The 12,551-nt window shown below is 36.6% G+C and overlaps 2 protein-coding genes across 4 annotated transcripts; one reads left to right on the forward strand and one right to left on the reverse strand.

Moving 5' to 3' along the window:
* The first annotated feature begins 1,674 nt into the window (after positions 1-1,674).
* Positions 1,675-8,795, forward strand: LOC143566056 (uncharacterized). Of its 3 annotated transcripts, none has more exons than XM_077052846.1 (7): positions 1,675-2,059; positions 3,534-3,645; positions 3,971-4,106; positions 4,212-4,466; positions 4,547-4,612; positions 5,397-6,424; positions 6,509-8,795. In XM_077052846.1, the coding sequence occupies exons 1-7, from the start codon at positions 1,696-1,698 to the stop codon at positions 8,601-8,603; spliced, it is 4,056 nt and encodes a 1,351-aa protein (XP_076908961.1). In that variant the 5' UTR covers positions 1,675-1,695; the 3' UTR covers positions 8,604-8,795. The 3 variants fall into 3 exon arrangements, with proteins under 3 accessions (XP_076908961.1, XP_076908959.1, XP_076908960.1); XM_077052844.1 differs by having other exon boundaries at positions 3,522-3,645; positions 6,509-8,794; XM_077052845.1 differs by having other exon boundaries at positions 3,522-3,645; positions 4,221-4,466; positions 6,509-8,794.
* Positions 8,796-9,335: 540 nt separating this feature from the next.
* LOC143566050 (uncharacterized) lies at positions 9,336-12,228 on the reverse strand. The gene is made up of 10 exons (XM_077052838.1): positions 12,048-12,228; positions 11,796-11,961; positions 10,859-10,919; positions 10,636-10,768; positions 10,434-10,557; positions 10,300-10,356; positions 10,136-10,232; positions 9,846-10,053; positions 9,680-9,740; positions 9,336-9,589 (listed from the first exon to the last, which is right to left on the reverse strand). Exons 1-10 carry the CDS (start codon positions 12,134-12,136, stop codon positions 9,524-9,526), a joined length of 1,062 nt encoding a protein of 353 aa, XP_076908953.1. The 5' UTR covers positions 12,137-12,228; the 3' UTR covers positions 9,336-9,523.
* Positions 12,229-12,551: the final 323 nt, after the last annotated feature.

Consider the following 12,551-nt stretch of genomic DNA (forward strand, 5'->3'; position numbering starts at 1 on the left):
CACGTAAAGAAACCCCCGGCGAACCTTGGACTAAAAAGAACACTATACCATGGAAACCCGACGAGTATAACCTACTTTCTGGGGCGTGGTGCGTGATATCGGAAGATCTCGAGTGTGGTAAGTTTTTTAAAAATACATATATTTTTTTTAAATTTGTTAGAATAAACATTGAACGTGTAATATTTTTATTTGTTTAGCGAACTTTCAAGCATTGGGCGTATTTGGATCAAAATTAAAGTGACTGGGCGCCACGTGGCGCATAATACCCATGGGCGTGGCATATGACTACACCATCTTTTGGCAAAAAATCATAACTTCGACCGGACGCTACATGACGCATAATGCCCAAAGGTGGGGCATTATGACTACACATGATCTTATGGTTTGAAAATTTTGAAACCAATCAACCAAAACTAAATAAAATAAAATAACCAATTATGAAGACAAACCGATGACTGTTTGACTATTTTGTGGTTTTAATATCAAAAGGCCCTAGTGGTGCATTATTATTTTTTAAAGCAACGATTTTCTTGTGTGTTAGGCTACCACACTCTTCAATTTGAAGAGTCTCGTTGCCCACTTTGGTTAGACTATGTTGTCATAACTGGGTTAACGATGACTTTTGGGCGTTCTCCGGGGTAACAATATCGTCAGCTGCCACCAGGCAGTCATTATGAAGCCACAAGAGCAAAACTCTCTAGCGTTACACACGGTGGGACGATAACCCGGTGGGCTCGAGATTCGAACTAACAACATTGCACAAGGTATAATAGCTCAAATCCTTCATTTCCATATTTCATTAAAAATGACGCACGTGAGGATTGAATTTGAGTCTCCATTAAATGATGAATGTTTTTGGTACAGATAGATTATTATTTTTATTATTATTATTATTAAAAACCACTATCTCACAATATTAACTATTCATGAAATCAACCAACAAATTTTTTTACATGTGAGTAAAGTATTTTCATTTTCCATTTAAGTAGTTGGAGTTAGTTATTTTCAATGTTTGATTTTGATATTATTTATGTAAGAAACTTTCATTTACATAAAACTTTCATTTACATGTTTGATTCTGTACCATTTTATTTCTATATAATTAATATTTTACTTTTAAAAATATTTTAAGTCTTATGTTTATTGTGGTGCGCTTATTTATATAAGTGTGATTATATATTTAGTTTAAAAATGATACTGGTCTAGTATAACACATTTTCACATTTTTTTCATGATGCGACGTCACTCTAAATTTCAAATAAAACATTAATTTTCTACATATACTTTAATATAAATTTTATTTATTATCGAACTCACACGATGCACGGCCAAAACACAAGGGTCGAATATAATATATTTATATGTTTTCTTCATGACAACTTAATTTATTTATATGTATATATATATATACATCTTTATTTATGTCTACGTCTTGATATGAATTTTATTAAAATCAGGTATGTCATAACGCAAGGACAAACTTTAGTAACTTTATGTTTTATCAACGTCACACATCGCGTCATGCATGTTAATGTATATCAATGTTTCCGCCGCAACGCGCGAATATAGAACCTTGTTATAAATAAAAACTAATTAAACCAATGTTTTTTTTTAAATAAAAAAAAATCATAAATTTAAAGGACTAGAAATAATAATAATTCCTTCCATAAGCCCTAATTTATTATTCCTGCCCAAATGATAAAAAGCCCTAATTCCCCAATTCAATTTTCTCTTCTCCCACCGTTCTCCTTTCTCCCAAATTATTATTATTATTATTATTATTATTATTATTATTCAGCATCAGCTCCTATGGCGTCTGCCGGCGATGGAACTGCTCCGAACGAACCCGCCGGATCCGGAGGAAAGTTTCGCAAGAAGCCTCTCCGGCGTAGTATTCCGGCCACACCTTATTCTCGGCCTCCTACAGCCGTCAGAAACAATAACCCTAGCATGTTTAAGAAGCTGGTGGACCCCGCTTCTAGACTCATTTCTGCCGGAGCTCATCGCCTGTTTGATGTTTTCCGTAGGAGTCTTCCTCCTAAATCCCTTGGGCCCACAGGTTATTATTTTTGTTGTTCAAATTATGTTTGTTTTGTATTTAATTGTGTGTTTGACCTAATTTTGTGGTATTTATTTATATGGTTTTTTATTGTTATATTAGGGTTTTATGAATTCCTTAATTAATTAGTGTTTTGGCTGTGGAAATTTGTTTATTTGACTATTATTGCATTTTTGAATTGTTGAGATCTGCTAGCTTGTGATTATATTGCATTATATTCTTATTGTTATTTCTAGATAGACCTTTTTTTTGTTGTTAGAATACTCTGTTCTGTTTTATGGCAAATGAAGTCAGCGTCATATGTTCACGTTAAATATCCGCGTAGGCTTTTTTTTTCTCTGTGGATGAAATGAATGTATTTGATTTCTCTGTCTTTTTAATAAAGTTTCATGTTTGTGCTTGGTTTTAAAAAGTGTGTCTAGCGCGGGGCGCAATTTTGTGGGGTTTTAATGACCTAACGCGTAGTTTGTATAAAAAGCGAGGGCTTTTGCACTTTTAATGGTGAGGTGTGACGCGCACCTATGGGTTTTCTGTACAGAAAGTACATGGTTTATAGAGTTTACCACTACCCATTGGGTTTTTTTCCCCTTTAACCTGAGTATCCGGCATTCCGGCCCATTGATCCATGGGTTTTAATTACTTTAACCCTGTCGTAACTTTTTATTCTGTTTTTCAATTGTAAACTAATCGCAATCTTCAATCCTAATTGCAAACCGCAAATCCACATCCCATTTTCGTAACCTTTCATTATATTTTTTGGCAGTTTTTTCTTTTGTTTATGGAAAGATCATCTTTTGAGTTGCTCATTAACTGTTTGTTACCTTCTAGATATGTTGAAACTGTTTTACTATCTTCTACTTCAAAAAATTATGAAGTTTGATGATATTATATTAGTAAAAGGAAATTTTCATGTATTGATGTAATTTTTGATTTCTATCTACTTTCTACTTTGTATTATTGGAATTTTAGATGTTAATATCTACTTCAAAAAGTATGCGCATCTCGCGTATGACAAGCCCTGCCCTTTGTGTCTCAACTTGGGGCTCTGTCGCCTCGATGTGTTTCACGTTTTAAAATCACGCCTTTGTGTAATTTTCTGCATGGACTAGTGGTGCATGGATGAAATAATTTTCTATAAAGTTTAAAGTTTCTTGCTCACTAGAATATTAGATTATGACAAGTGGAAAAGTGAAATGCTCTACACGTGTAAAGTTGGACTTTCAAACTTTAGAATTGTGTTATGAGCTTATATTGTTAGTTTTGATGGTGTAAGGTGGAGAATAACATGACACTATTTGAGTAATTTTTGAAAGTAATTTACAAATGATCTGAAACATAATCTAAACTATCATGTAGTCTAATCATCATATATGGCTACATTAAACATTATATTATTAATTGCTGAAAACAATACTAAGATATTACGGTTTGCATGTTCTTACAATAACATTTATTTGACCAGAGGTTAATGAAGATCCTCAGAATGATCTTCAGAATGAAGGAGAAGATGGTAATGCTGCTAGCAATTCGGCTGCCACCGGGATATCAGAGCTTGAACAAATGTTGCAACAAAAAACCTTTACTAGGTTGGTTGTTTTTTAACTACAATCTTACATTGTTATATGTTTATCTTTTTTCTGAGGGAAATTAAATGGTGTTTCTTTTTAATCATATGGTGACACTATTGTATGAATTTTTCATTTCGATAACAAAACTTTCTTTATTAGATGAATATCTCATTTATTTCTATTTTTGGCTGTCGATAGCGTATGAAACGTTTCATTTCAGATTCCACGGGAGCTGAGTATATTTTTGAAGTATTCTATAACAATGCTTTGTTCATTAAATAACATCGTCTAGTTTTTGTTAGCCTAAGTTTCGTGTTTGTGTGAATCATGTCACAATTAACAGGTCTGAAATTCAACGGTTGACTTCAGTATTGCATTCAAAAACCACCGAGTCACCTTTTGATGACTCACAGGAAAAACATGGAGATAAGAGGGTTACCTTCCATGCTGCTATATCAACTCCCATTGTTACATCAGGAGTAAGTAATCTATTCATTTTTCATGTTGGTCTCTGTAATCATTTATATTCTATACTAAGCAAACAGTTTTTCATCATATACAATATGTTATTATATTGTTTTCAGGTTCTTAAGGATGAGATTGGTTCACCTGCTGAGCTAGCAAAGTCTTACATGGGATCAAGGCCAACCAATCAAGCACCTAGACAAGGCTTAGAGTTGCTTCCAAGAACATCGTTTACACCAGTGGCTCAAAAGACTGCAAATAGTTTAAGGAATCTTGAAAATGGTTTTGCAACACCAAGATCTAGAGGCAGATCTGCGATGTACACCATGGCTCGCAGCCCGTATTTCAAAAGTCCTTCAACTTCTAGCCAACAGGTTTGCTTAATCTGCTTTCTTCTATTGAACTTACTTGTTAATATTGCTGAAGAATTTGTTTATGCATGCGTAATTTTCAGGGAATCAAATCAGATTATGCTCATGATGCTGCGTTGACATCTTTTCAAGGGCAGGAAGGGAGAACGGTATTTGTGTAACTTCTTAGATTATAGATTTGGGTAACTGGTCTGATTTTTCTATTAACACATTTGGTTTTCACCCATAAAAAGACTCATCTTTCAAAATCTGATCTGGTTATTTGATAAAAATGATGACACCAGTAAGTTTGACCTTGTTGACATTACTCTCAAAGTAGGCTGATGCAGCATCTGAAAGTGCACGGGTTGATTTGGGTCAGTTTTGGGCTCAGACTGAACAAAAACTAAAATGGAATTTTCGGTTTTTTGGTTTTCAGTTTGTGTTTGGTTTAGTTTTGGTTTTTTTCATTTGAGCTTGAAACTTTTAGACGAAAAAAAGATGGCCCAGAATAGTGAATTTTGGTCTAAATTTTTTGTTAATTTATAATTAGTTGATCATACATTTGGGCTGAATTTTCTTGGTTACACTATTTAGAAAATTCTTTCAAGTTATTTAAAATTAAAAATTAAAATTTATAAATTTGGTTTGGTATCTTCAATTTTAATTACATGCAAAATAGAACCCGAACTGAAAGTTTGGTTTTTACAAAAACATAAAACCAAACCTTTTGGGTTTTCTTTGGATTTGGTTATTACAGTTTGTTTTTTTTGGTTGCTGATCTGTTTTTGTTGGTTAACTGATAAGATTACTCTTGATATAAGTTTTTAAAAAGATTAAGCTTTTTTATGAGTTCAAATAGAAATCAAAACATAGTTAGTTTTCTTTATTTGCAATTTGTTTTATATATGTTTTTTAATTTTTTTTTCAACTGTTTTTCACTTTCTTTATCAGGCTCTAAAACGTAGGAGTTCGGTACTAGATGATGATATTGGGTCCGGTAACTCGCTTCGTAAGATTCGACAGAAAGCTAATCTTATATCACAAAGAGAAAAGAAAGAACTCGGGTACACTGGATTTCAACAACCGGGCGGTGCGGGCCGGAATCTGCTGTTAGCAGACAAACCTGAACCAACAGTCTCAAACTATGCTTCTGTTCCCGCAAAAGCCACTCAAACAGCCACCAAAATTTTGCAACTTTGTGACAAACCGAGCCCAAAAGAAAGCAATTCAGTATCAACAAATGAACTAAGATTAGATATGCTTCATGGTCAAGCTCTTAAAAGCTTGGAGAAAGTAGAGTCACCTAAATTTGTTTCCGGTGTTCGTGATATTCAGAAGCCAGTTGTACCAGAATCGACTTTTAAAAGCAAAGACAAGACTGAAGAAAGTAATGTAAGGAAGTCTCCTGTATCTAATGACATGTTCACTTCTGTCAACGATGATGTGCGAGATACTTTGAAAGATAAAGCACCGGTGGTTCAATTTACTGAATTACCCTCGAAGGTTACAGAAGTGGTACAGATTAAACATGCTTTTCAGATGAGCGCACCTGAGGATTCGTTTGAGATGGATGATGACGATGATGACGTTCATGAAAATGGGACCACCTCTGCTGCTGACATCATCAAAACCCCAACAGTACCGGAAGTTTCTAAAGCTTCTGAATTAGTCGAATATGATAAACCCGTGTTTGATGAGGTTTCTAAAGTTCCAGAACAGATTAAGTTGAAAGAAGGTGAAAATGACACAAACAAGGGCTCGGTTAGTGATCAAGGGTTAGGGTTTAAGATTCCTGTCTCATCTTCATCGTCCCCGCCAGTTACAATCACACAATCAAGTGTGTTTACAAAATCAACCTCCCAAATTGAAAAGGTTGATCCGGTAAAGGTCTCACCATTCTCGTTTGCTGCTAACGAAGTTTCAGAATTTAAATCGAATGCTGGTTCAGATGCGAAAGCAAAAGAAGTCGTCCCAATCAGGTTACAACTGAACATCCATTTGTTTACATATTTTTGTTAGTTACTAGCTATGTATGGATCCTCATTGTTATTCTGTTTTTGCAGTGTGTTTAATTCGGTTGCTAAGAACGATGCTGCAAAAGTTTCAGTTTCCAACAAGGATGAAAATGGTGTCTTGAATGGAAAATCTGAGTCTTTATTCCCTGCTGCTTCTGCAGCCACATCATCAGATGGTATATTCTCTTTTGGCACGTCTACCAAGAACATAAGTACTCCCGACACAACACCTGCTTCAAACCCTCCTACTTTCCCTTCATTGGCTACCTTTTCAGCTTCCGCCAGTACTGCCGCCACATTGACCACCACCACCACTACCCCTGCTGTTAATTTCTCTACTTCTGTGTCACCTCAAGTTTTCAGTTTTGGGTCTGCTGCTTCAACAGCCCCAAGCACTTCAGTGGCAGGCGGAAACACCACCACAAGTTCCAGCTCACCGTTTGCTATTACAACTTTTGCCACCACCACCACCACAGAAAGTGGTCTCTTTGGATTTAGTTCTCCGGCAACAGCTACTTCAACCACCAATACCACCGCTGGAAGCAGTCTTTTTGGCTTCAGTTCTCTGGCAGCAACCACCGCTGCCGCCGGAAGTGGTCTTTTTGGAGCCAGTTCTTCGGAAGCAGCTACATCAACCACCACCACCACCACCGGTAGTGGTCTTTTTGGCGTTGGTTCTCCGGCTGCCACCGCCACCGGAAGTGGCCTTTTTGGCGCTAGTTCTTTGGCAGCAGCCACCGCCACTGGAAGTGGTCTTTTTGGCGCAAGTTCTTCGGCAGCAGCCACCACCACTGGAAGTGGTCTTTTTGGCGCCAGATCTTCGGCAGCAGCCACCACCGGAAGTGGTCTTTTTGGCGCCAGTTCTTCGGCAGCAGCCACCACCACCAGAAGTGGTCTTTTTGGCGCCAGTTTTCCGGCGGCAACAACTTCAACCAACGGTAGTGGTCCTTTTGGCTTTAGTTCTGCAGCAGCAGCTACTTCCACCACCGCAGCCACCACTGGAAGTGGTCTCTTTGGCTTCAGTTCTCCTGCAGCAACTACTTCCACCGCCAACACTTCCACCGCTAGTGGTCTCTTTGGCTTCAGTTCTTCAGCAGGACCTACTTCGACCACTACCGCCTCCACCGCTGGTGGTCTTTTTGGCTTCAGTTCTCCGGCACCACCTACTTCAACCGCCACCGCCACCACCGTAAGTGGTCTCTTTGGTGCCAGTTCTTCAACGGCAGCTACTTCAACCACCATTCCCTTTGGCTTTGGTTCTGCAGCAGCAGCTACTTCAACCACCACTCCCTTTGGTTTTGGTTCTTCAGCTGCAGCCACCTCAACCACCACTCCCAGTCCCTTTGGCTTTAGTTCTACAGCAGCAGCTACAACCACCACGACCACCACTGGAGGTGTCCCTTTTGCTTTTAATTCTTCAGCAGCAGCTCCTTCAACCACTAGTTCTCAGTCACCTGGATCTTTCTTTAATATCAGCAATGGATTTCAAGCAAGCACCAATGCATCTTCCATCAGTACTCTTTTCGGGTCCTCGGCTCCTGCTTTTGGTTCATCAACTTTTGGTACCAGTTCCTTGGGTCCCACTTCTGAGACCAAATCTGGTAACACCACTTCCATATTCGGTTCTACTTGGCAACAACCCCAAACATCGTCAGCATTCGGTTCGACATTTACAACTCCATCATCCTCAGTCTTCAGTTTTGGCGCATCTTCTACACCCACACCTTCGTTTATGACAGCTGGAGCTTCCAACTCATCTTTCGGCGGCCCATCTGTTTTTGGAAATTCAACTCCTGTATTTGGAGCCGTTAATAATAATAACAATAACAGTGATCAGATGAGTATGGAAGACAGTATGGCTGAGGATTCAATGCAAACTCACAGTCCCGTTTCTCCATTTGGTCAGGCTCCTGCAAGCTCACCAGGGTTCATGTTCGGTTCAGCCACCCCAACCCCAGCCCCAGCACCGGTTTCTTTCTCATTTGGTGGGCAACCGAACCAAGCACCGCCACCTCAGAATCCATTCCAGTCATCAAGTGTAGAGTTCAATGCTGGAGGTGGGAGTTTCTCTTTGGGATCGGGCGGTGACAAATCAAACAGGAGGATAGTTAGGGTTATGAAAGGCAAGAACAGGAAGAAATGAGCAGCAGGACGGGTTTTTGGTGTTTTTGTTTTCTGTTTAGAGTGTTGATGTTGTCAAGTATTGTTGTGGCTAGGGTGTTATTATTAGATCACAATTTTGGAACAAGGGTTTGAAGTTTTAAAGGCATATATGTTACTGTACTACTTGAAATAGAGGCTTATGGTTCAAACTTTGTTCATTGTAATAAATGATTGTTAGATTAAAGTCTAAAATAATGTATCATCACTAGTATCATTCACCAGCTTGGGAAGTATTTATGCCAAATTTGAAATCTGACTTGAATTAAATAAGTTAGAAGAAAAGATAAAATCAAAGAATAGTTAAGATTGAGAAATAAACCATTTGTTATTCTTATTTTACAGTTTTATTTAAGTCTTTATGTCACGTCTGCGGTTCTCAGGATATTATTAGTTCTGAAATAAATATACAAGTTCAAACATCCAAAGTTCCAACTTCCCTAAAGTAGATTCTCAATTTCAATGTTTTCAAAAATCCAAGTTCCCAATTAGTAGATTTTTTTCTTTTTATCATGTTGTGCCACAATAACCACTTACATTAGAACCTTCATATTTTCTAATTGCCACATTACCAACCATAAAGTCCAGAAAAGGCTGAAATTTGCCAAATCAAACTACAAAACGACCAAACTGAAAACTTATTTAACATACAACGGCAGAAAATTTTTCATTTTTAATGATGCATTTTATAGAACTACTAAACTGTTTCATTACAATGCGTGAAACCACGGTCCCTAGCATCATGATTAATGCAAAACAAATTAACAGCAACAGTTTACTGCCATCATAAAGACAAAGCATCAGGGGACCCAAAGGATTGCTAGCAAGTTATGAAGCATACTTGATGCAGAAACTAAGAAAACGCCCCATAAAATGACACCGTGATTTAGAATAAACAAAAGTTTAATCACTCGCAGAAGAAAATAACTCTGAGACTAGCTTCACCACCCCTGACATCGGTGCATCATCCTGCAAAACATCATTATTTTTATAAAAAAATTTGACTTACATATATAGTTGTAGTTACTTTTATTAGTCATGTAATATATAATCACTTACTAGATAAACAATGTCATAGCCGTTGCGGTAGGTATCAAGTGAGTTCTCAATGTTATGGTTCCTGCAAAAAGTGTACAATAAAATATTTAGTAAATTTGCCATTTTGGCTGGCAAAATACTCATTTTAATCCAACAAAAGGTACGATTTATTAATTTTTGAACTTACAAAAATCCAACAGAAATGCGTGTTTCATAATTCAAACCATCAGACATTCTGAGATCTCCCATGTGATCACCAAGAAGTAACACATTTGTTCTTTTTTTCACAGATGCGCTATCCATCATTTGATCATCCACATCACCCAAATGATCGTGCAAAGATGCAGCCATATCAAGCGCATGCTCGTTCTTGTTTAAACTATGGATCAACTTCCCTGTATAAATTTCATAATTAAAAATTCAAAACATCATAAGACTAAAAACTAAATTAAAACATAGTTATTTAGTTTAAGTTACCTGTAAACGATACCAGGTTACCATTCTGGTCAAATTTCATCCGATTCGATACAATCTTGACATTTTTGAACGTCCTATGCAGTTTCTGACGAAGAACCTGATAAAATTCAAAATAAGTGCCAGCTGGCATACAAGAGCGATAACATGGCAATGGCATAACTTACCTCTTCAATAATATCAGCAAGACCTGCTGAAAATATAAGAACCGGGATATCTCTCTCCTACAGAAAACAAATAAAAAAAATAAAATATTAACTAATTGACCATTTAAATGATACTAAAATAAACAAAAACGTGCCTCTAAAAACTCGAAAAGCTCAACAACGCCTTCTCTAAAAGCAATAACTGCATTGGCTACCGAGTTTCTTATTGCTTCGTATGTTAGACCGCCTTCAATAAGAAGACCATGGGTCTTACCCCACCTATAAGAATAATTAAAAAAATGATTTAATATGTTTTAAAGTGTTTATGAGTGTATAAACACAAAATAGTTAGCATACCACTCCACCATAAGCTTTGTTTTTTCATCGATTGGGATTTGTGGGTCGTATTCAATAGGATGATAATAGTTAAATAACTCATCTCTTTTAGCATTGTACTCAGGGTTATCCTGTTGTAGAAGCGCGTGACTGGCTACAAGTATAATTAGACAATAATTTAATTACAGTAAAAATACATAATAAAGATTAAAAGTTCAACTTTTTAAATAAACCGCGAACATACATTGTCCTCGACATCCATCAACCCAAAACTTTGTCAGTGTATTATCAAAATCTGCAATAACCTACAGTTCAAACAAATGATACACTTAATGCAACTTATACACATGAAGGTGGCAAGCGGACAATCGTCTCCACTCTCCGATGAAGAACTTGTGTATAATGCACCGATACGCATCGGCAGAAATAGTGATGCCAAAGAATAAACACTACACGACGACTACGCCATAGACCAGTAAAAAATATCAAAACACAAAAAGGATTCCGTATCGTAATTTTCTAAAATTTTGTTATTTATCTAGCAAGATTATATTTTTGTTATTTCTAAAATTATAAAGACAATTAAAATATAAATTTATGTTGTTTATGTTATGTATTTAGTTTTCATATTAATTTTTTTTTATACGAAACCAGTTCCTAAATGGTTTCAAACTCAAACCGGTCCCAAACCAAACCAAACCAGCTTCCATCGGTTACAGTTTCAGATCGTTCCAAACCAAACCGGTCAAATTAGTAACTTTGTGCAGGCTCATAAATCACATACTATTTGTAAGATTGCACTAAACAGGGTCCTCGCTTCTTTGGGGCCCCCAAATTAAAAAAAGTAACAAATTATATGTAGGTAATTTTGGTTCTGATAATTGTTTGACTATAGGGCTTGTGTTCTATAATTATACACACGCACTTATGACACGGGAGCTCACAGGATCAAAAACAACTTTTCTTATGAAAAGGGCCTCAATTTCATTACGCGCTTTAATCCGACCCGCACCAACATTCTAAATTTACTTTTTGATGGTCAAAGTAGTAAACTTTTTTGTTCTAATCCACAAGTTTTCATTTGGGCATTTCACACAATGTCTTAAATCCCTAAAGTTCACAACTTTATGATGTAAAGATTCCATAAACCCTAAAAAGAAGCCATTAAAAGTCATAAAAACCTGAAATTTAGAAGGACCCGCAAGGCGAATAGCAGCTTTCTTCTGGTGAAGCAATTTGGGATCATTAATGACAACCTTTGAAGAAGAAGATGAATAACAATTAGACCCATTAACCATTGTACCCAATTTAGCTCTGTTCATGTTTCTTCCGCTGCAATTCCAAACCCTAAAGATTTACAACAAATAAGTAAAAAAGTTACAAACTTTTATATTAAAGATTGAACGCTGATTAAAGGGTATGTATAATAAAACCTGGAACTGAAGTGAGGAAGAGTGAAACAATGAGATATGCAACGAATTGTTAGAATGTTATGGAAATGGGTGCAATGATAAAGAGACATATATAGGTGAGGAAGCTTTAGGATTTGCCAATTTGTGCGGCATATGCTTACAATTACAAAGTGTGGGTATATGCATATACGCTTAAGACGTTTTGGAGTTTGGGTATGTGAACATGTGTATGGTCTTGCCCACTTTTGTTCTGCACAATAGATATAAAGATATGATGTCACTCTCATGTCATATTATTTAGTTCTTTATTTTACTACTAGCTAGGGTGGTGGTGGTGATGGTAATGGTGGCTCGGAGGGGATCGGTGTCGCACGGGATCAGCGGGAACATATCCCGGATCTCTTTGGTACATAAAGTTTTTATCCCTCGTATTACGGGGTTGTTTTATATTATCCGTTTATAATATTTACATATTTTTTGGATTTTAATTTTATTTATTGTAATAAAGTTAATAATATACTTAGA

Source organism: Bidens hawaiensis, unplaced genomic scaffold (genome assembly GCF_021521415.1).
Source record: "Bidens hawaiensis isolate Kalapana, Puna unplaced genomic scaffold, B.hawaiensis_p1.1 tig00022683_1, whole genome shotgun sequence".
Lineage (NCBI taxonomy): Eukaryota > Viridiplantae > Streptophyta > Magnoliopsida > Asterales > Asteraceae > Bidens > Bidens hawaiensis.